General features: G+C 45.6%; 1 protein-coding gene, 1 long non-coding RNA gene and 3 pseudogenes across 3 annotated transcripts; all 5 read right to left on the reverse strand.

Moving 5' to 3' along the window:
- Positions 1-524: 524 nt before the first annotated feature.
- LOC101775480 lies at positions 525-1,588 on the reverse strand (annotated as a pseudogene).
- Positions 1,589-2,303: 715 nt separating this feature from the next.
- LOC101760210 lies at positions 2,304-3,276 on the reverse strand (annotated as a pseudogene).
- Positions 3,277-6,496: 3,220 nt separating this feature from the next.
- Positions 6,497-7,777, reverse strand: LOC101760616. Its single transcript, XM_004955908.3, has one exon. It carries the CDS (start codon positions 7,671-7,673, stop codon positions 6,723-6,725), a length of 951 nt encoding a protein of 316 aa, XP_004955965.1. The 5' UTR covers positions 7,674-7,777; the 3' UTR covers positions 6,497-6,722.
- An 8,247-nt stretch (positions 7,778-16,024) lies between these two features.
- LOC101776305 lies at positions 16,025-16,616 on the reverse strand (annotated as a pseudogene).
- Positions 16,617-19,916: 3,300 nt separating this feature from the next.
- Positions 19,917-23,416, reverse strand: LOC101776702. 2 transcript variants are annotated; one of them, XR_001163283.2, is made up of 5 exons: positions 22,673-23,416; positions 22,104-22,262; positions 21,773-22,002; positions 20,873-21,004; positions 19,917-20,399 (listed from the first exon to the last, which is right to left on the reverse strand). It is a non-coding gene; the product is annotated as an uncharacterized LOC101776702 (long non-coding RNA). The 2 variants fall into 2 exon arrangements; XR_001163282.2 differs by having other exon boundaries at positions 19,917-21,004; positions 22,673-23,415.
- Between the last annotated feature and the right edge of the window lie 1,315 nt (positions 23,417-24,731).

Here is a 24,731-nt window from a genome sequence, read left to right on the forward strand (position 1 = left end):
TTCAGGTTGAATAGTGGTTAAGTTTAATTTCTCTTGTGCAAGCTTTCGGAGTCTCGTTTTGCTTTTCTTTCGCTAGGCTTTGATCTTTATATTTCTAATCATTTATAGGACGAACTTATCATGAGTTGACTCTTGTATCTTAACTAGAAGAGTGGTGTGTTTAGGATGGTAATAGGATATAGGTCTTATTCTCGTAGAGAATTTTAAAGGCCAGTCCATCAAAAAATATAGATTGCCATCAATTACCAGTGCTGTGTTGCTTTGTATGGTATAATCAGGCAGCTCATATGCTTTCCCAGTTATTAGGCTCTGATAAGGAGGGTATGTTACCCAGATATTGGGACAGTGAGGTCTCCAACTGTTAGGTAATAGAGTCTCAGTATATTCGTCAAAAAGAAAGATACTATACGGTGCGGTACACTCAGTATGAGACGACTACTTAATTGTTCGTTGGCAAAGTCCTGATGCTTCATACGTCTGATGTCATGCCAGACAAGTTTTTGTATTGAATCAAAATGGCAGCACTCGTTCTCTTTTTTTTCTTCCAAACATACGGAAAGTAGAACCATTCCCCTTAAGATACAATGAGCATTCATCAGTGGTGAGTTTCTCGCATGCTTGCATTCATCTCATCAAATGGACACGCGGCCCCCCCGGCGTTGCTTCCCATGGAGAGGCCGCAGAACACCGTGGCCGTCACCATGGAGAACAACTGCGCACCAACAGTGGGAAGACCCGATCCAGAAACAACCCCGATCAACCACACGTCCTCGTTGCTGATAGAGAACCTGTCCACCGGGTAGTAGAGGGAGTACTCGTCCGCCGGGTACACGAACGAGAACGCGTACACGGGGGCCGGGTAGACGACAGCAGGCAGGAGGTTGACGACGAACACGAGCACGGCAGCCTCCTCCTTCGTCCTCGCCTTCATGAGCTGCCAAGCCCGGCGGAGCGTCCACACGACCACACGCTGTGGCAGCCTCTGTCGACCGCCGACGCGGCGACGCTCACCGGGATCCCCGTGCCGAGGTAGACGTAGGGTAGAAGAGCCACTGAGAACAGCATGTAACCACACAAAGATTCCATGGTTGATGATGAGTAAGTCCATGTGGATACGAGAAGTGCGTGCCACTAGGAGAGCTGTCAGGGACAGCTCCAGCACGCCGGCGAAGGCGGCGGTTCCGAGGAGGCCTCCGATCCTCTCCTTGACCACCTTACGCGTAAGGTGCTCGCCGGAGTACGTCGCGGAGGCGGCGAGCGTGACGGCGAGCTGGGTGGCGAGCTTGCTCGCGACGTAGGCGAGGTAGATGAGGAACAGCTTCTTGCCATGCTCCCATGTGGTGCCAACCACTGCGCGGTCGTAGTTGTGGCTCGTGGCGGCCGCGGCCTTCAGAGCTTTGACGTCGGAGAGGATGCTGGTGGCGAGGGGGTGGGCATAGTGGACCGCGACGGCAATGGAGACGAAGGTGTGGGCGAAGAGGAGCAGGAAGGTGGTTGCGAAGAGCCTGTCGTCTTGCGTCGGGAGGAGCAGGGATTTCTATATGAGCCTGATGCACGGCGACAACGAGGAGCTTGCTTTGGTGGCCATGGACGTGCTCGTGCTGAGGATCAATTAAGTGAAGATTTGGACAACTTGGTGGATCGATCGATTATACAATAATTATTTGGGAACGGTGCGAGTTTGGGTTCTTAGTCGCCGGATTGCATTTGGTGAATTAACGTGGAGGTCACTGTCATCGGTCTCTGAGTCGTCTAAGGCGACATGGAAAGCCTGCCTGGTCGTGACTCGTGAGGCAACTCTGATAACGGAGTGGTTGTCACTTGGAGCCAGAGATGACCAATACTACAAAGACAAAAAAAGAAGGATGATCTTTAATTTGCTGCTACGTACCTAATATAATTAACCAAAAGAAAACGGCAAAATACAGTGGATTATTCGTGGTCACAGAGTTGTTTACGATGTCTGCAAGAAATGAATGGTCCTATCGCGTCTCATACACCAGTCAGTTACCTGTTGGTCCTCTGTTGGTCCTCGGCTACTGGCAAAAAAAAAAAAGTAAAATACATGAGCAGCCTCTGACTTGTCATGAGGTGTCTAAGTTCTAAATTCTTAAAATGCATTTTTAGATTCATGAACTTGTCTCAAGATGCCATCCGAGTTCTTAAACTCTCAAAGTGGATTTTTTTTCTTGCATTACGTCTAGCTAGTAAATTATCAAATGAAAAGAAAAAAATAGCATATTACATAGCCAAGTAACTTTGATATTAGCAGGTTATTACATGCACAGTGAAGAGCATATAAATCAAACATTTATCGAGTCTTTGGTAGACACCATGGTAGCCGATGCCTGGGTGCTCCCTTGCACTCGTAGTAGAACGCGGTCTTGGTGCAGACGTCGAACACCTGCACGGCGGCCATCAGGATGGTGTACAGAAACCCCAGGAGCAACCCTGACGCCATTTTACTAAGGACGGGCCAGATGGCGGCATCGAGCACAACAGTCACCACGATGAAAAGCACGGCCCGTAGGAGCTTCCCCTTCATCAGCCGCCAGGCCCGCCCAACTGCGCCAGCGCCGTGGCAACCGGGCTCGGCGACCGCCACGACGATGCTCAGGGAGCATATGAAGTTGAAGTATACGAGGAATGTGCACGCGATGATGATGAGCAGCGCGCCTATCAAGATCAAGGCCAGGTATTGCTTGATCATGAGGAAGGTGAGGAGCCTAGCCATGGCTGGAAGAAGCGCACTGTAGCCGATCTCCAGCGCGTAGACGAAGGCGAGCGTCAGTAGGGGCCCTTTCAGCTGCGCCTTGGCTTTGCCGAGGAGCGATGCAAAGGTGAGCAGCTCGCCGGAGTACGTCGCAACGGCAGCGAAGAGGATGACGATCTGGGTGACCGATCCAATGCTCATGGAAACTAGACGACCGACCGTGGCGGTGATCAAGAGCTTCCGGGTGTCATCCATGATCTCTTGGATGAGGTGAAGGAATTCTTGGCTACTGGGGTCGGTGCCGTTGAGCGCCTTGCTGTCGATGCCAATCTCGTCGGTGAAGGGCTGGATGGCGAGGTCGTTGCCGAGTGGGAGCAGGTAGCTGGAAGCGACGATGATTGCAAAGACTGCAGCGAAGAGCCTCCTGTTGAGGGTAGGGAGGAGCAGGCCTTCTTTTAGGAAGTTGAAGAACGAGGGAGACTTGCTTGCCATGGCTGGAGGAAGAGAGAGATACGAGGAGTGGAACGGAATGAGGTGACGAGAAGTCGGAGGAGGGTGCCATAGGTTATAGCTCAGGGTTGAGTTTGAATATCGAATTAAAGCAACCTCAGAGAAAAACTTCACGCGGACTAGAAGTGGCTGCTGAGAGAAGAGTCAGCAAATAACGAAGGCTAAGTGTGGCACGACTGCCCAAAAGTAAATCGGTTTAAGTGCGGTAACCATCCTCTCAATGATTAATCCACAATATGCACTTAAAACAGTATAATTTGATAGTTGAAGTCACATGTTAAGAATTTTTGAAGTTGTCTAATTCATCCTCTCACGCTCTTAGACTGCGGGAACCAATTCCTTACCATGCGGAGGTGGCTGTCATCGATCATTCCTTACCATGCGGAGGTGGCTGTCATCGATCTCTGGGTCTACGGCGACTTGGAAAGCCTGGTCACGAGGCAACTCTGATAGCGGAGTGATTTCGTCGATCGCTTGGAGCCAGCCAGCCAGGGATGGACCAATACAAAGTCAAAAGGTGCAGCGTGTGGATTGCGCATGTACTGGTCGTGCACGGTAACACGGCCAAAAGAAGGATGACCTTTAATTTGCTGCTACGTATACCTAATATAATTAACCAAAAAGAAAACCGCAAAATGCAATGGATTTTCGTGATCACAGAGTTCTTTACGATATATATCTGCAAGAAATGAATGGTTTATATCGCGTCTCATACACCAGTCAGTTAGCTGTTGCCCCTCGGCTACTGGCACAAAAAATACTTCAGTTTCTTGTTGAGTTTTTTTAACAAACGATTTAGGGCCTGTTTGGGAGGGGGTTAAAGTTTAGTCCACTCAAATGAAGGGGCTAAAATTTAGACTTTGGTTATCAAAAGACTCTTTTACCCCCTCTCCTTTACCCTCAACTTCTTCCCTCTGCTCCCTCAAGGCCCTCCCAAGACTGACCGCTGCATCCGCCCAACCCCCTCCCTCCCCTTCCCCGACTGCTGCTACCGAAGCTCGATCCAGTCGTCGCCACCTCCTCTCCAGCTCTCCTCCCTCCACCTAGCCACCTAACTCCGCGCCGCCCGCCATGCCGGACCTCGCCGCGAATGACAACTCGCCCCCGGCGGCGGCCCCGCCGCCGCGCCGCCTCTCGTCGCCGCTTCCCCGCCGGGCGCCGCCGTCCCCATCCCCGTCCACCTCCTCGCGCACCAAGCCCAGGAAGCCCGCGCCTGCCGCGCCGGGCCCCGAAGCTGACGAGTCGCTCGACAACCCGGATCTGGGGCCCTTCCTCCTCAAGCAGGCACGCGACGCCATGGTCTCTGGGGAGGGCGGTAGCGCCGCGCGCGTGCTCGAGTTCGCCGAGCGCACCGCGTGGGCGCTCGAGCGACGTGGGGAGGGCGTCGAGCTCGAGCTCGCCATGAGCCTTCACGTCGCGGGCGCCATCCTCGCCTCAGATCCAGTGGCCTACGGCGAGGATGGGGAGCGAGAGGGAGCTCGGCGGGGAGGAGAGAGAGAGAGCGCGTGACAGGGAGGAGAGAGAGACGGGGGGCAGCGGGGTCGCGGCGGAGGCGGCGGGGCTCGACGGAGGCGGCGGGGCCGGCGAGACGGGTGGAGGGGCCGAGCGGAGATGGCGCGCGGGGAGAAAGAGAGAGAGAGAGTGGAGAGAGAGTGCGGGAGGGAGAGAAAGGGGGCAGGGGGTGGAATTTAGGACGAGGAGGACCATTTTTAGCCCCTTTAGTCCATTTTAGCACCTCTTGGAGGGGCTAATAGATTATGGGAGGTTAAAATTTAGCCCCTTTATTTTAGCCTAGGTGTTTGGATGAGAAGGGCTAAAATCTGGCTAAAATGGGGAGGCTAAAGTTTAGCCCCCCCTTCCCAAACACCCCCTTAGTCAAAGCTACAACCTTGTCTTCTGGATGCTTTGACTCTGTCTGGTAGAGGTGAAATCAAATGGACAGCCATGTGAAGGCTGCAGATGGTAGGCTTAGGTGCTTATATATAGTTGTCGTCGCCCGTCGCCCTAGACCGGCGTACAACTGTTCCACATTTATGAATGAGAAGTTATTTGAGAATAGTTATTAAGTATAATTCACTAATTGATGAAACATATGACCATGGTGTAGGGTCAGTAGAAATGGTTGAAAACAATGTACCTAAAGGTTTTCGTATGGTGTGCATGAGAGGGTCTGAAATGTCGCCTCCCAGTGCAAACTGTGAAACCAACGTCTGTACATAGTTAATCACAGACGGTTTTAGCATAGCTCAGTTAGGTTAATTTTGGTGGAACATATCCACTGGGTTCGTTCTTTAAAAAGTTTATTTTAGGAATTAATGATGCTATGTTTTCAATAGTAGGTGACGTGCCTGTTGATAGCGAGCAAGGTGCATATGGTGATTTTATCGATCTACAAGTCGAGTTTCTCGACTATGCTTGTAGGATTAGGGTTCCACATATGGTTGGAAACAATGGATCTAAAAGTTTTTGTATAGTCTGCATGAGAGTATAGGTGTCCATTCAGGCAGCCCGTTAGCCTGGCACGGAGCACGTTTTTTAGCCCGGTCCTAGCCCGGCCCGGTGGCTGGTGTCAGGCATGAGCCGCCACCCCAGCACGACGGGCAGCCCGACATCGCATGATTTTTAGAGGTCGGCTCAATATGACCAGTTAACATCATTAAATCTTATCCTTACCTTCACCTCCCCTCAAACCTTATCCTCATGACCAGCCCTCTCCCATCGTCTCGCCTCCCTCACCCACATCCCGACACTCGACGCGGTGACGCCTAGCTCCCCACTCTCCTCCCCTCCAGCCTCCGCCTCCCTCCATCCCTCGGCTCCCTACCCTCCTCCCCTCCAGCCTCCTCTTCCCTCTATCCCTCGGCTCCGTCCCCACCCTCCTCCCCTTCAGCCTCCGCCTTCATCCATCCCTTCGTCCCCCGGCTCCCCGCCCTCCTCCCCTCCAGCCTCGGCTCCCTCGTGGTGGACGGCAGCGCAGCGCAGTCCACTCGTCCGCACTCCACCTCCTTGACGCTCCTCAGCCACAGGTGGCAGCGACGGCGAGCAAGCAGGCGGAGGCACCCAGGCGGGGGTCGCGCAGGGGGCAGCGGGCTGATTCCCAACGGCAGGAGACAGCGAGCTTGGAGAGGGCCCGCCATACCTCTGGTTGGCCCGTAGCCGGCCATGCTTCACGCACCGGCCCGGCATGAAAATGGGCATTCGGGCCCGTGCTCGGTATCTGGTTGGAATATTTTCCATGTAATTCACTATTAGATGGAACATATGGCCACGGTGTATTTCAACTAGCTAGAACTCGAGGACATATTTTGTTGCCTCGTATAAGTCCTGCTATTGTATATTCATGGCCTTTTTTTCCCACCAGAAAGAAAAAAGCTGCACTTATTTTTTTGTGCATCACATCCACGTAGTAAATTCTCAAATGAGAAGGTAATAATAGCATATTACATAGCCAAGTAACTTTGATATTAACATATGATTACATGCACAGTGCAGAGATAAATCAAACATTTATCGACTCTTTGGTAGACACCTTGACGTACTTCGTCGCTGATGCCTCGGTGCTCTCCTTGCACTCGTAGTAGAACGCGGTCATGGCGCAGACCTCAAACACCTGCACGGCGGCCATCAGGATAGTGTAGAGAAACCCCAGGAGCAACCCTGACGCCATGTTACTAAGGGCGCACGTCTTGGCTAGATTGTACACGGGCCAGATGGCGGCAGCGAGCACGACAGTCACCAAGATGAAAACCACGGCCCGTAGGAGCTTCCCCTTCATCAGCCGCCAGGCCCGCCCGACTGCGCCGGCGCCGTGGCAATCGGGCTCGGCGACTGCCACGATGATGCTCAGGGAGCACACGAAGAAGAAGTATACGAGGAATACGACCGCGACGATGGCTAGCAGCGCGCCTACGAAGACCAAGGCGAGGTATTGCTTAATCACGAGGACGAAGGTGAGGAGGATCCCAGCCATGACCGTGAGAAACGCGGTGTAGGCGATCTCCAGCGCGTAGACGAAGGCGAGCGTCAGTAGGGGGCCTTTCAGCTGCGCCTTTGCTTTGCCGAGGAGCGACGCGAAGGTGTGCAGCTCGCCGGAGTACGTCGCCACCGCAGCGAATTGGAGGAGGATCCGGATGAGAGATCCAATGACAACGGCAACTAGGAGATAGACCGCGCCGGTGATCAAGAGCTTCCGGGTGTCCTCCTGGATCTCTTGGATGAGGTGAAGGAATTCTGGGCTGCTGGGGTCGGTGCCGTTGAGCGCCATGGCGTCGATGCGGATCTCATCGGAGATGGGCTGGACGGCGAGGTCGTTGCCGAGTAGGAGCAGAGAGCTGGAGGCGACGATGATGGCAAAGACCGCAGCGAAGAGCCTCCTGTTGTGGGTAGGGAGTAGCAGGCCTTCCTTTAGGAAGTTGAAGAACGATGGCGTCGAGCTTTGCGCGGTGGCCATGGCTGAATCGGAGGTGGAATGGAACGAGGTGACGAGAACTCGGAGGAGGATGTCAAAGGTTATAAGCTCAGGGTTGAGTTTGGAGAAAGCAACCTCAGAGAAAAACTTCACGCGGATTAGAAGTCGTTGCTGAGAGAAGAGTCAGCAGATAATAAAGGACAAGATAGGCGTAGCCGTTTATTCTGAAATCTGAATTGGTCATGCTGGGAGAAGTTGCATGGAAGTTGCATGGAGAATCTCCATGATTTTAAAAGTCAGATCGCCTGACCTCTGGACCCTAGTGCAATCAGCTTCAGCCTCCTACCTCCTGGCGACTGATATGTAAGCTAGCTGTACCATTTGGAAATTGACCCAAAATGGGGCGAGTTTGTGATTGTTGCAAAAAAATCTATTTACTTTAGAATATTTTCGTTAGCGCCTGCTAATTATGTTCACCGAGTAAATAAATCATGGCTGCTTGTAAATTGTCGTGCTTTGCCTGGTTGCCATGGTTGGAGCTAGAGAGAACAACGAGGTGGAACGGAACGAATGAGGTGACCGGAAGTCAGAGTCTATCAGAGCCCTGAGGTTATAATCTCAGGGCTGAATCAACAACCTCATGCAATCGCAGGATCAGAAGTCAAAGGAGTGTATCGAACATGTTCAACACTTCAATTTGGATACTGTTACTTCAACACCATGACTTGAATACCGGGACTTGAATACCATAGAATAATTCTTATTTGGATTGCATTCTTGGGACATGTTTATTGTAAACAATTAATCCCAATAATTATATTGTCACTCAATCATGAAAATCACAAACCATGATTTAACGGGGTAATGTTTCTTACACCTTACCCACTTTCCACTGGCACATTTGCAACTTAGCCGCATGTCACCGAGCAAAGCAACACAAGCAAGGTTATAGCAGCAAGCCTAGCCATCGTTTCTCAGATCCGATCGAAGCAGCTAGCTAGCTGCTATGTCGTGTGTTTCTCCATCTTCTGCAGCTGTCTGTGTGAACAGTGAACTGGGATTGAGCTAGCTCGAGAGTCAAGAGTGCACTAGAGCATGAAAGTGGTGGTGGAAAGGCTGATGGTTTGCATGTGTAAGTCAGATATGATGAAGTACATACAAGGATGGTGGTTCAAAGAATAGTATGTTGTCTCTATTGGTGAGTTCTTTAATTAAATATCAATGTTGGTGACCAGCAATGGTGATTGGTGAGGCAATTGAAAAATGATCGGTTGAAACTTGTAAATTGTCCTTGTGGTTAGTTGATCGAAGGCTTTGCCCTTTGCACTGCTGATGAATGTTGAGGTGGTGGCAAAAAAGATTCAAGGGTAAAAAAAAACTTTTCACATCAGTTTCATGTCAGTAACAAGTGATCAAAAACAAAAGTTAAGCGAGTAGATTGGCCTATATGAAAGTTGATGGACGAACTCGACCCTTAGAGCAAAGTTGAGGAATCAAATCGGCTATTTTGCAAAAATAAAATAAAATAAAATGGAAAAATAAGGGATGTTCCAAGAGGACGTTGAATGCTCATTTATTGAGCGTTGTGCGACAGGGGACCGAAACCAACGCTGGTTCGGCGCCCCCGATCAGGGCGCGTCGTCAATTGTGGGCGCATGGCCCCGTGAGACTCAGGCCGATAGGCTTATCCCGTTTTGGCCGCGAGATCATCCCAACATTCTCCCCCATGATCTTAAGTCTAAAACATTGTATCATAAGTTCTTTCTCAACAGAATTTCACAGCAAAGTAATGTGTCATAATGATCAATTAAATATCACATACCTCATCACATATAGTGCTACATTCCATTCATAAAACTTTATGGGAGTTGGTTTTATAATGGTCCTCATCCAGAATCATAGGCTTTCCAGCAAACCCATGCCGGCTACAAGATTATAAAAATTACTGGGTGGTAAGCCTTTTGTAAGCGGATCCGTGAGCATAAATTCGGTACCAATATGCTCAATCTTAATTGTTTGATCCTGGACTCTATCTTTCACCACATGATACTTGATGTCAATGTGCTTGGCAGAGTCAAGTGTTGTTACTCGAATACAACACTGCGTGTTGATGATCGCAGTACATAAGTAGTGGTTCTGAAATGCTGTCTACCACTCTTAATCCCTGAATAAAATTCTTTAGCCATACAGCCGACCTGGTTGCTTCATAACATGCCACATATTCTGCCTGCGTTGTCGACGATGCAGTGACAATTTGTTTTGAACTTTTCCACGATATAGCTCCTTCTGCGAGGGTGAAGATTTAACCTGACATGGACTTATGATCATCAGTACACCCTGCAAAATCAGCATCAGCATAACCAACAATCACAAGGTTGTCAGACTTTCTATATACAAGCATGTATCCTTTAGTTCCTTGCAAATAGCGCATTACTTTCTTTACTACTTTCCAGTATTCTGGTCCATAATTTGACAAATATCTGCCAAGTACTCCGATGATATAAGCTAGATTAGGGTGAGTACATACTTGAGCGTACATAAGGCTTCCAATAGCTAAAGCGTAAGGCACAGCCTTCATTTGATTAATTTCATACTTGTTCTTTGGACATTGATATTCTCCAAACTTATCACCCTTCACTACAGGAGCAAGCGTGGCAGAGCACTTATGCATATTATGTCTCTTTAGTACTCTGTCAATGTATGCCTTTTGTGATAGTCCTAAAGTTCCTTTAGATCGATCTCGGTGAATTTCAATACCAAGGACATAAGATGCTTCACCAAGATCCTTCATATCAAAATTGGATGAGAGAAATCTCTTGGTCTCAAGCAGCATATCCATGTTGCTGCTGGCCAATAAAATATCATCCACATACAAAACAAGATAGTAAATTTACTCCTAAATGCAATTGTCCCTTTTGTTTTCCTCATAACCGAATCTTTTTATGACTTCATCAAACTTTAAGTACCATTGTCTAGATGCCTATTTAAGGCCATATATGGATTTCTTAAGTTTGCATCCTAAATGTTCTTGGCCTTCCGCAACAAAACCTTTTGGTTGAGTCATGTAAATATTTTCATCCAAGTTTCCATTTAGGAATGCTGATTTGGCATCCATTTGGTGCAATTCCAAATCATAATGTGCCGTAAGTGCCATAATTATTCTAAAAGAGTCTTTAGTCGAGACAGGCGAGAAAGTTTCATTATAGTCAACTCCTTCTCTTTGTGTAAAACCTTTTCCTAGTCTTGTTTTATACCTTTCGATATTCCCTTTAGAGTCACGTTTGGTTTTGTGGACCCACTTGCAGCGTACTGTTTTGGCTCCATTAGGAATTTCTACTAGATCCCATACATCATTTGCACTCATCGACTTTATTTCATCTTTCATCGCATCAAGCCACTTAGATGAATTTTCATCCTTCATGGTCTCCTTGTATGAGCAAGGATCATCTGCCTTCCCAATATCATTTTCATCTTCATTCAAATAAACCTCGTAATCATCTGGGATAGCAGATCTTCTTTCTCGCTGTGATCTCCTGACAGGTTCATGAGTTGGTTCGTTAATTGTGGGAGGTTGTTGAGGTTCTTCATTATTCGCAGAATTTGTATCAATCTCAGAGTTCTCAATATGCGGAGTAGCCACAGTATCATCTGCAAGGACAACTGGTGTTGCACTTGCAAAAGGTACTGTAGTCACAACAGTTTGGGGCTCGGGATCAACAACCTGTGGGATTAGCGGTGACAAAACATAAACCCACTTTTCCTCGAGGTCAATTTTCCTGGGCTCCAAATTCCCACTTATTCCATCATTTTCCAAGAACACCGCGTGTCTTGTTTCAACAAATTTGGTAATTTGATCCAGACAATAGAATCGGTACCCTTTAGACCTTTCAGGATATCCAATAAAATGACAACTTACTGTTTTGGATTAAATACTTTAGCCTCAGATGGACAACCCCATATGTGAAAATAATTCGTACTCGGTTTTCTCCCGGTCCATAGTTCATAAGGTGTTTTTGGTACTGATTTGCTAGGAACCCGATTGAGGATATGTACGGCTATCTTTAGTGCTTCCATCCATAGCTTAACCGACAAAGTAGAGTGGCTCATCATACTTCGCATCATATCCATAAGTGTGCGATTCCTTCTTTCTGCCACTCCATTTTGTGGTGGATCACTTGGCATTGAGTATTGTGCAGCTGTACCATTTTCTTAGAGGAACCTGGCATAAGGACCAGGGACCTGCCCATAAGTAGTGTGTCTGCCATAATAGTCTCCCCACAATCTAAGCATACTATTTTAATCTTTAAATCATGCTGATTTTTTACTTTAGCCTTGAATATCTTAAAATTTTCTAGTGCTTCAGATCATTCTTTAATGGGATATATGTACCCATATCGTAATCATCAGTGAATGTAATGAACAAGTCAAAACTATCAATAGACTTTATTGGGAAAGGACCGCATATATCAGTGTGAAATATTTGTAGAGGTCCTGTGCTACGGTTAGCACCTTTCTTTACGGTCCTGTGCTTTACATATTTCCCCTTGATGCAATCTAGACAGTGGTCATATGCATAAATGAATTCTAGTGGAGGAAGGATTTGTTCTTTAATTAGTCGTTCAATCCTCCCCCTCGAAATGTGGCCCAAACGATAGTGCCACAACTTCGAAGACGACTTGTTAAGGCTCTTGCGCTTTTTGCTTACATCACAGACATTCATAGACACAGATTCATTCAGAGATAGCATATAAAGTTTGTCATGTCGGAAGGCATGACCAACATTATTATGTTTATAATTAACCAAACATTGTCCATCTCCAAAATTATATGAATAATTATCATCATCCAAACATGAAACAGAAATCAAATTTCTCCTAACCAAGGGAACATAAAGAACATTCTTAAGCTGAAGAACATGACCATTATTTGAAACTAAAGGAACTAGTCCTATCGCTCTAACTTCAGCTTCCTGCCCATTAGCCACTCAGAGAAGGCTCCCCTTATGCCCTCCGATATGGAGTTCTTCATAATCTGTCGTACGAGATGGTTTGACCGCTCCCACTTCTCACTGTTGGCTAAATATTTGACCCTTCTTGCCTCATAATGCTCAAGATTAGCCTCAGGTGCTGTGGGTTCATCAACCCTCAGCGCATAATCCAGGTCAGCGAGGGAAAGACCCATCGTTAGTTGGTACTTCCATGCTAGGAAGTTGCTGCCCGTAAGTGGCTCAATCAAGCCGAGTTGCGCAGCAATGGAGCTCACTGAAAAATTGATATATCATCACATTAGTAAATAATATTATTTGCATGAAATTAACCTATGTTGGTATGATCAACAACATGCAATTCTAAAACATATCACCATTGGGCAGAAATGATTTAGAACATGTAAACTTAATCAACACATAATTATAAAACAACTTTGGTCAGAATTATATGAGCAAAGCATTAATACAAAATTGCATGAGAACAATTATCTAAGACATATCACCGTTGGGCAGAAATGAATTGGAAAACATACAACATTAATAACACATATTTATAAATCAACTTTTGTCAGAAATATAAACATGTGTTAAACATGATTGCAAAATAAAATTACAATAAATCACTAATTAAAATTTCCCGTTGGTTCCATTTTAATTAGAGACAAAGCATACGCAGCGGAATAAAATGCATAAATATTCAACATTATTTTGGGCATTCATAATAAATTATTCAGTGTAAAAATTCATTGAAATACATGATAAAACATCAATTATGTTCAAAAATACATGAAATACATTAAAACATTGAAATACACTGAAATTATAATGAAAAACCCATAAATAGCGAACGACTGAGACAATTTCGCCTCGGCCCAAGAGGGGAAAGACGGCCGAAAATACCACCCCGCGACCCCATTCCCCTTCTTCTTTTCTTGCAGGCTAGTCATGACGTGCAAACCCAAACATAAACCGACCCAAAATGGACCGTTAGCCCATCAACCAACCCTCCTTCGCCCGTCTTGATATGTGCTGTTCGTTCGATCCGACAGCTCCTGTTCGCCCCGCCTCGATCAAAAACGCCGCAGCCAGCCGGCTCCCCAAACCCTAAAACATTTTCTCTCCAGGTTTTCCGCGTGAGGGAGGGGAGAGCCAGCGGCGGGCGGTGGCGCGTGGAAGCCGAGGGTTGCCACGCCGCCGTGGGTCCTCTCGCCGGAGCTCGCGTGCGGCCGGAGCCGCACGCAGCTCCATCAATTGGTCCCTCGATGGCGTGTTTGAGTGGCGGCAGCGCACGCGTGAACAGCGTCACCTGCAGGTTTAAGGATGGCAGCAGCGATTCGGTTCCGCAACAACGACGCGCGTGGTGAAGCAGGTCCACGCGAGCCGAGAAGAATCAACATCAGCAACCCCCGTAAGTGCCACCACAAATTCATTCTAGGGATTTTGGGTTCAAAGGGATTTGGGGAAAATAGTGCTAGGGTTTCAATTTTGGGGATTTCTTAAGGGTTTTCTTCATTCGATTTGATCTCCTCCTACATGCTACCCGTGCCCACGATTTTATGATTCGACGACATGGATTTGGGATTTGTGTCAATCTCGTGATAAGCCAGGTGGAACTAACCCTAACCGAGGCATTAGATGTCACTAATCATGAGAAATTGCATTAACTTTGGGCTAATCTTTGAAATCAGAACATCATTTTTGACATGAATTGCATCTACCCGAGATCATTTAGGGATGAACTTGATTAATCAACATTGATTCTACCCTAACAGTTGCATGAGTATCACTAAACATGATTAATTGCATCAAATTAGGACTAAACTGATCGAAAACATCAACGTTAACATGAGATTGCATCTAAACCGAGCCTAATTGACCACGCAAGCACCATAATAGAGGACAATTAGGGGTAAAACATGATTGACTTGACTTAATTTGATCCTAATTCCATGCTTTTGCCATTAACAAAGGGTGATTAACATCGAAGGCGTGATCAATTAGCACTAATAGGGATCTAATCTAGGATTCTAGGCATGAACTAGATGGCTCTAATACCAAAAGTTAGATTTACATGAACAAGAACTTGACTTAATGATTAGCCATGCACTAGAACACCTAGGATCTAAAGAATTGGAATAGATGCATCACCATTGGGAATTGGAGTGGAGCTTGAGGAAGACATGGCGATGACCCGTGCCTGCGTGATGCAGGCGTCAGAAGCGTCCGTAGAGTAGCAGTGAAGACTGGTGGTGCAGAGGCTCGCCTCTGCAGCGTCGATCTTCCCATCGACAGCAGCGCTCAGGTGTAGATCGGATCACAGGAATGTAGGGTGGAGTAGAAAACCTCACGAGAACGTTGGCCTCATGAAGGGGCTGACTCCCCCTCTTTATTGAGCGCTGCGCGACAGGGAACCGAAACCAACGCTAGTTCGGCGCCCCCGATCAGGGCTCGCCGACAATTGTGGGCCCGTGGCCCCATGAGACTCGGGCCGACAGACTTATCCCGTTTTGGTCGCGAGATCATCCCAACAAGGTTTACTTGTGTGTGTGGGGTAGGGGGGGTGTTTGCATGGAATTTCCATGATTTTAAAAGTTAGAGCTCAGAGCGCCTAACTTCTGAATCGTATGCCCAATCATATCATCAGCAGCATCCTTTCTCTTAAGTGACGCGTAATGCTGTAGCATTACGAAAAGTCACAAGATATGCTAACTTGGTCGTTACTTGTAGTGATACGACACTAGCTTTCTTGTTGCCGGTTGAAATTTTTCTGGTTGACATAGTCAGGCAGAGAAATTTCTACGACGAAAGTGTTTTTTCCGAAGCACGACAATCTAATTGTGATTATCATATGGGTATGACGTCCTCATGTTCTTGGTGAACATTTGGAGAAGTCCAGCGAAAATGCGCTAGTGTTCTGTTGCGACAAGAGAATACTGATGTATATGAATTGGCAACCCAAACAACATCGTGTGCTATATCAAATTGGCCCAACGGTAGCTTGATTGGTACACAAGCCTGGTATTTCTAAAATAATCCTCTGCGCATACAATTTCCCTCGGAAATGTTAGTATTGATATGCATGAATCATCTAACTCATAAGAGAACCTTCCAGAAGGGGTCTGATCAAGTTTAAATATTTTAATATAGCATTATATTCTTAACGACTAGAAACTTATTTAGTTCTGAACTTTTACAGGTCTAACCTATACAGACCAAAAGGAAAAATCCATTTCCCAACAAAACCTACATATAATAATTGTCTTGCATACAAGCTATTCTCACCACAGAACATAAAAGTACATTGTTCATTTCTAGTCAGACAGATCAAACTACATATATGATCCCATGGAAAAGTATACATCACCATGCAGATTTTTTCTTTATTTCCCTACCGCTTGACAATAAATCACACGGTTGCTTCGCCGGTCGGGATCTTGACGTAGTCATGGGCCGTCACCACCTCCTTGCTCTCCATGGCTTGGTAGTAGTACACCGTCGCCGCGGAGAAGTAGAAGAGCTCCACCAATCCTGACAGCAGCGCGTACACGACGAGCAGAGCCATTCCCATCGCCATGCTTCTTCGTGTACCCAAGAGCAACCATGTAGAGCGGGGACGGCACCATGGCCACCAGGTGGATGACGAGGACCAGCACGCAGCCCTGCTTCCTCCACACCCGCGTCATCAGCCGCCACGCCTGCCGGAGCGCGCCCACGCCACGGTGCTCCCTGTCGGCCACCGACACGGCCGCAGCTACGACGAAGATGACGTTGAGGTAGAGGAAGGCGAGTAACGGGAGCACGAAGAGCACCACCATGTAGGGCGCCGACTGTTGGAATTAGAGGTATTTTTCGGTTAATTTTAATTCGCAATATTAAATAAGTCATGACATATATGATAGCAAATACATGAGCATGATCTTTTGGGTGTACAGCGATAAACATAAAGCATGCGATTCATACTACATAAAACAAATAATGAACCAGACAAGAAAGTACCCTACGGCGAGGTCAGTTCCGGAGGAACCGAATGCGCCGTTACCCGATATTGTTAGTCGAGCCTGTTTGATGTAGTCAATCAAAAGGCAATGCCATGCAGATGAACCTAGAGGAAGTAGAGGTGTGCAGCGATGTGCTCCCCAAAAACTTGATCGCCCTTCTGCTCGTCGGGTACAGAGTCTCGGGCAAAGGATGCAGCTTCGGAGGCCTGCTCTTCCAGTGTGTTCCCTGTGTACACAGGTTGCCGGAAAGGAGAAGCAAAACGCATCGCAGCAGTGGTTTCACGTAACTCTCTTAGTAGTTGTAGCGCGCGGAAGATAGAGAAGGAGCGCCTCTACTTATAGGCAGCAGAGACTCTTGAGCGTAGAGGTTAATTGCCATTGCTCAACTGCCATCAAACGGTAAGTTAATAGTAACCAAAGCCATCAACGGGCAACCATTACTAGTCATCACGTAAGTTACTAGTCACTAAACACTGCATCAGTTACTAGTCATCAACTCGTGATTAAAAACTGCAAAACAAGACCAAGCCCAACCAACACATCACGTTCGGCCGGTCGGATTGTGTCTCGGCTCGGCTCGGCTCGGCGAGGTGAGCAAGCGCACGCACGTGTGGCATCCTGCTATCCCTTCCTCAACTTCTCAACAGGTGCAGTATGGCTCCACCTTATAAGTTGGTTAGAGACTCTCTCAACTTCTAAGGTAGTTTTATTAAAAATATAACTACCACCATGTGAATGGGCCTTGGGATTTAATTGAATTAATAGGCCACCGGCCCATTTAATCTAACAATCCCCACCAAATTCCAAGGCACACGTTCAGTTCCACTGTTGTTTGATGTATCGGCTTTTCGATGGAGATTTGAACATCCACCTAGAGCATAAGCTACATTTGTCCACAGCTGAACAATGGACTATGACTTCAATTGCATGTTTTGTGCGAATAAGTTTCAATTATGTCCTTTACTAATACTAGGCTGCAAAATGCATCCCCTCTGCATATAAGTCATACTTCTGGGCCTTTCATGAGTCTCTAGGGATTACCCAATCTCATAGATTGTGACTAGCAATCAAACTCATACAGGTGTGCTCCTCAAAATATAATTCTGCAGGTAAACATTTTTACTTGAAAATAAGCCACTTGGATCACATTAAGATATTAACCTCCAACATGCCATGCAGAAAAAGGAGGGAATGCATCTCTACCGAAATGGGTTTGTACAAAAGTACTCTCCTTCTCAGTTAGACAATAGTTTGTTTCACCATCCTAATTCATAGGATCTCCGATCAAATAGGACAGGTTACCACTATAACATAACTTTCATGTGGGTCTCAATCCTATCTCCCTTGATGCCTCGTCAATCACATTTCGTGAAACACCTTTAGTAAACGGATATGCTAGATTTTTAGCAGTCTGGACATAGTCCAAAGCTATTACTCTAGAGTTTCTCATTTTTCTAACACACTTCAACCACCTTTTCACATGCCTTTATGACTTCATGTTGTCTCGTGAACTGTTTACTTTGACAATTACAGTTTGATTATCACAGTTCATTAGGATAGTTGGTATCGGTTTCTCAACCACCAGCAAATCCATCAAGAGATCACGAAGCCATTCAGCCTCAACTGTGGTGGTATCCAGTGCTGTGAGTTCTGCTTCCATTGTTGACCTCGTTAAGATGGTCTGCTTGCAAGACTTCGAAGAAATAGCGCTACCTCCAAGTGTGAACACATATACACTTGTGGCTTTTATCTCATCAACATCTGATATCTAGTTTGAGTCATTGTAGCCTTCCAGTACCTTAGGATACCCAGCATAGTGAATTCCATAACTCGCGGTGCCTATTAGATAGCGCATTACTCTCTCCAGAGCATGCCAATGATCATCTCCAGGATTTGAAACAAATCTGCTGAGTTTGCTTACAACAAACAAGATGTCAGGTCTAGTAGCACTAGCTAAATACATTAGCGAGCTAATGATTTGAGAATATCTCATTTGATCCCTTGCGATCCTTCGGTTTTTTCGCAATATCACACTAGAATCGTAAGGTGTGGGAGCAGGCTTGCAATCACTGTAACCAAAGCGACTCAATATCTTTTCCACATAATGGGATTGCAGTAATGTAACACCACCATTGCCTTCTCTTAGTAGCTTATTGTTTAAAATCACATGAGCCACTCACATGTCTTTCATCTCAAAATTTTGAGACAAAAAGCTCGACTTTCTTAATCACATTGAAAAAGTGGAATACCCTCATCTTTTGTTTTAAGCAAATACACATAGCGGTATCTAATAGAATCATCTATCAACATCATGAAGTATCTTTTTCCACCTTTAGTCAACACACCGTTCATTTCGCTCAAGTTCGAATGAACTAATTCTAGCAGTGCCTTGTGAGTCTTGCAGGGTTGTTTAGATTCACTACAAGGTTTTGTGCCTAATGCCACGGTTTTGTAGCAACAGTTGATTTTCGTTGCAATACATAGGGGTTATTGCAACGATAGTCGATTTTGGTTGCGATAGGGTGATATGTTGCCACCAATTGTGTGGTGTTGCAATATAAATTTTGTTGGTTGCAATAAGGTGGATATATCGCAACGAATATATTTGCGTTGTAATTACGACGACGTTATTGCAATGCTAGTTGTAATGGTTGCAAATAGATATTCATGTCGCAACGAATATAAAGTTTTGCTATTAGTACTATCGTGTGTTGCAAAAGAGTCTATGTTATAGCAACGCAAAACTATATTGTTGCAAATGAGTCTTAGATATAGCAACAAACACCAAAATCGTTGCTACACACAAGGTGGTATTGCAACGATACTTCTAGGTGTGGCAATAGATAAATTTCTATGTAGGTCTTTCTTTTGGTTAAATTGAAATTAGCATTAAAATGGTCCAAGTTGAACTCAACACATATGTAATTTGGCCCATGTGGCAGGTCTTTCTTTCACGAGGGATCGGACCTAAACCTGATCGATCCAGCCCCTAGGACCTGATCGATCCGTCACCGCCTCTTCTTCACGCGACATTCACCTCCTCTATCACGAACGCCAAGCGTGCATCGCACCTGCCATCTCGCCCGTCCTGCTCCCTGTCACCCTTGTTGATCGCAGGAGCGCGAGGAGCCACTTCGCACGAGAACATTCAGCAAGAGCGATCAGCCTAAAGTACTTCCTTTCAATATATTTTGTTTCCTAGTGCGTACAAAACTTGAGTTCTTTCAATATATTTTGTTTCCTAATACGTTATAAATATTGGTTTTTTACCCGTGAGACAAGGCCATTTTACACTTGATATTATTTTGAAAATTATCAATAGCCCAGGCCCATTCAAACAATCATCACAATTTGAAACAAATTTTATATGAATACATACAGAATGCTTGTTGACCCATACATTTGAATACACTAAAAGTTGACACAGTAGCTCCAGCAGAAATAACTAGATAGGACTAGCATGCATCCCTTCCTCCACTAGCAGCCTCAAGCACTTTCGACACACATCTGCATCTTCTCACAAGCAGGGGCAGACTCGGACTAAATTCTGAGTGAGGGCATACTCTATTGGATCACAGAAAATAAATAAACATGCATGGTGAATATCTGTGATCTTCCGCTGGCGTTAGGATTTGAGTGAGGGCCTGTGCCCTCACTAGCTTCAACGTAGGTCTGCCCCTGCTCACAAGGCCTAGGGTTGAGCGCAAGAACAGTAATTGCACATGTGTCATGTCCAAGACACTAGCTCTTCATGTTCTTGCTGTTTCTCTTTTAGTTAGGAACCTGAAAACATCACAATTTATCTGTATCAAATTGAGTTATAAGATGCTGTAATTATTTGCAGTAGCTTACATTCAATAGCAGGCAGTGTATAGTCATATAGCAAAAACTCTAGTTTCTAAAAGCAAAGGTTTCATCTAACAAAGGTTCTCAGCATCTATCAGGTCATGAGGTCATTAGCACACATGTACAACACATAATAACTATATAAGTTGAACTGATTACAAAACACATGATTTGCATTATGCTCAGTGCTACTGTTCTGCTTATGCAAAAACAACTAAGTGTGAAATTCTAAACCCTGAAGGACCACTTGAAAAGGAACAAGCAATAAAAGTGTTTCTATCATAGAGTAAAGGAGAAAGAGAGATGCAAGAAAACATGTAACCAACATTATACTATACACTAACAAGATAAACTCCCAAGTCCTAGGATGTTAGGAGAGAGTCATTATGCTGTAAAGATGCAGACAAGACCTGCCATACTTTCCTTCGCCAAAATAAACAAAAATGTGCTTCATCTTTCAAGAATGGAGACCGTGCCAGTTTTCTACATGTAGACATCACTTTAAGGCATTGTCGAACATCAATCTCATGTTTCAATACAACCTGTCCCAGGACCAGCAACCACAAGCAAAATTTTTGTTATCGTCAATATAAGTGATCCAGAAAAGTAGCACACAGAAAGATACTAGCACGATATTCTACAAAATATTCAGGGGTGTCTATTCCTAGTAGAAGTTCAGATATATGGTCTGAATTTTGATTCAAACATGGACCGGTAACCCCACTGACACGCACACAACAAAAAATGCACTACTGATCTACATCCAGTGGTAGGACTGTAATGGTGCAAGCAACGTGTCTTCTGATTTTGTTGAAACCACAAGAATTCCTGCATATTTGGCTCATGTTGACTATATAACAGCAGTTGCAGAACATGACAGACTAGTAAACAGTTGTCCATTCTATAAGCTGAAAATTAAAAGACAGAAGAGAGGAAGGACGAGTAAAAGATCAAACTCTTAAGCCAAAAAATGTCAGCAGATTAACTGGCATATTTGACATCTCCAGTTAGCTGTAATGCAAAGCAAATCATGGATACCACTAAGATTGTGTTTCCTTCACTTGAAGGAAAATGGAACTCTAAATTAATCAACCATACTCAGCCTCGCAAAACGTCGAATAGGAAAGGCACACTGCGGTAAGGTTGCCAAGCAAGTGTTAGTTTAATAGTACACACCACAGTCCCCTCCCCATCAATGGAGAAAATACTCAGATCACACATCGAGCAAAAATTGATTATTCAGCTGAATGAGAAACATGGAGCACAGGCTTAATGTGCCAGACCAAGGAAGAAGGAAATAAATTCAGTACCTAATGGAGAAGCGGCGGGAGCTTGTTGGCTGCTAGGGCCATATGAGGCGGATCAAGGATCGATTGGTGGAGGGGCTGAGAGATCTCCAATTGTCACATAAGAAATCTCCAATTGTGTCATGGTTAGGATCACGAGCAATATGCTCATCTGCAACCTCACTATTATTTCTTCGTGCCCTTGGTTGCAAATTGTGACCTTCAGTTGCTGCATCACTTATGTGATGAGTTTTCTACAAGAAAGTCAAAATAGTGTGAATTAGTTGTTTAGAAATCTGCAGATGATGTTGTATCATGGTGTTCATAGGATGAAGATTAGACTGAATAGGCTAACATTTCTTCTTTTGTTAGGTTGCCGAGGCAGCACCAAGGTGTTCATAGTAGGAAGTTTAAGAGAGTCCAGCCTTTCTTTGATTTTTGCATTGTTTGCAAGCTTTTGCTGTTCATACTCATTAATCCTCATTGTTTCTTCTCGCGCTTGACATTTTTCCTCCTGAAAAAGTCTGAAGATATTAGCAAACAAAAGCGACACTAATTTGCAAGTAATCAGTAATGCAGACACAGCAGCCACATTATTGTGCAAACAAGACTTACTTCTTAGGTCGTTTTGCAAGTACACTCAATTACATTATAGACAGTTACACCAATTCCAAATCAGAGCAAGAACATTTTAGAATTTCCTGCAGTGTCGACCAGTGTATCTTATTGAAACACAAAATTAAAAATTAGAGCAAATGAGATCCATAACCAACATCAGTGCAAAACACTCAGTCAGGTTAATGAATGCATATAATCAAACTCCTCTTTTCTCTCACCAGTTCAAAATATGTACTAAAATCTCGAGTCTCAATTATGCTAGTCCTAATAAGTGAACAACTACAAGAATGAAATTATTAGAGTCACCTTCAGTCTACAGGAGGGGCTGCTGTGGGAGAGCACCGGAGGAACGGGCTGTTGTACAGATTTGGATGGGGTTGGGGAAGCAGTAGCTGACCGAGCCTCTGCTGCTCTTGACTGCCACCGTGGGAGGAACTGCTGCCTGGGAGCGGAGTCATCATCTTGGGAACAGCTGGCGCAGCGGTGGAGATCTGGTCTGCGGCAAGGTGGATTATTGAGGGTGAATCTTCTGGTGAGGGGCAGCGACGACGAGGTGGATTGGGGGCGACCTGCTGGTGGTGGTGAGAGGCTGTGACGGTGACTTGGATTGGGGTGGATTTGGGGGCGACCTGCTGCTGCTGGTCAGAGGCAGTGATGGGGAGGTCGATTAGGGGAGACTTGCTGCAGAGGGGCAGCGACGGCGAGGTGGATTGGGGGCAGACCTGCTGGTTGACGGGCAGCGACGGCGAAGTGGATTTGGGGGGCGACCTGCTGGTGAGTGGTAGAGACGGCGAGGCAAGATGGGAGGCACAGCAGGTGGGAGGGCGAGATTGAGAAGACAAATGAAGTGGCGTGCGGGTGGATGCGCGGGCGAGGAAGGTTTGGGGAAGAACAAGAGCGAGCAGGCGAGGAAGATTTCGGGAGGCCAAGGGCGCGTGGGGAAGAATTCGGGAGGCCAATGGCGGCCAGAGCGCGCGCGGCAGCGTTTTGGGAGGAGAGGGCGGCAACGCGTGTTTTGCAAGGGAGAGTGGCGACGGCCTGGTGTTTTGGGAAGCTAGGGTTTTTTTTTTGCTAGTTCCATGTACCGACGGACCGTTCGAGTCTAAAATGTAGGTTAATACATTCAATTCTAGCTCATCATCGAAAGATAGATGAAATTTTCAATTATTTGCTAGGGATAGTTCAGCACTCAATCTCCAAATTATCACATAATAATTGTAATGATATTTAAGGTCCTGTTTGGCATGACTTCAACTCTGGGTAGAGATGCTCCACTCCAGAACTCCAGGTGGAGCCAGCTCTGGGTAGAGTTGGAGCTGTCTGATGAGGGTGTTTGGCTGGAAGGGTGTCTCCAGCTCCAGAATAGAGGAGTTTGAGGGTAGATTGCCTTTCTTACCCCTGGTTCGACTTGAACTACTTATCACAAATATGAAATAAAAGTACATGCAGTGAAGTTCAAAATTACATGTTCCAAAATTTCAAAATTTCAAAATATGTTCATAGTTCCAAAATAAGGTCGTTACAATAACTATTGCACTAATTCTATGCTAGAGCGATGGATGTAGCCATACTATCACGAAACGTGTCCATAGTCACAAAGCTTGGTTCCGAAGTTGATCCATCGGAGGCATGTTGAGACACGGCATACTTGTTGTATCTTTCCAGAATAGTAAGCATGTAGGTAGGATCTCTATCAAAATTAGCAAAGTCCACATCAACAGTAGCATGTTCACGTATGAAATTGTGTAGGACCATGGTAGTAGCAATAATTTTCTTTTGTGTGATCATTGAATAACCGGGCATCTTGTAAAGGATTTGCCATTTCATTTTTAATACTCCAAATGAGCGCTCAATAACATTACGAACATATGAGTGTATACGGTTGAACTTCTCTTTTGGAGTATTTGGTTCCATACCTCGATGCCACTCGGGTAGGTGGTACCTTTCACCCTTATATGGAGCCAGATACCCCGGACGATTAGGATAGCCCGCATCTACAACATAGTACTTGCCTACACATATGTAAAACAAGATAAGTTTGTGCATACAAATATGAAAAAAAATATAAGGAAAAATTTTTACCTTGAGGAGGATGTGGGAAGACATCTACATTTGCTTCTAATGCATGGTACAGTACACTAGTGTCATGCAAAGAACCCGGTTGACCCGCAGCCACATAGGTGAAGCGCATATCAAAATCACAAACGGCAAGCACATTTTGAGTTGCAATTCCAGTCTTACCAATATATCTCACTTGTTCTTCAGGTGATAAAAACACACGAATATGGGTTCCATCAAGTGCACCAATGCAATCCTTAAAGTGTGGATATGCTCTCTTGTCATTCCTAATCCTCTTGTGCACATT

This window comes from Setaria italica, chromosome II (assembly GCF_000263155.2).
Source record: "Setaria italica strain Yugu1 chromosome II, Setaria_italica_v2.0, whole genome shotgun sequence".
NCBI classification, from domain to species: domain Eukaryota; kingdom Viridiplantae; phylum Streptophyta; class Magnoliopsida; order Poales; family Poaceae; genus Setaria; species Setaria italica.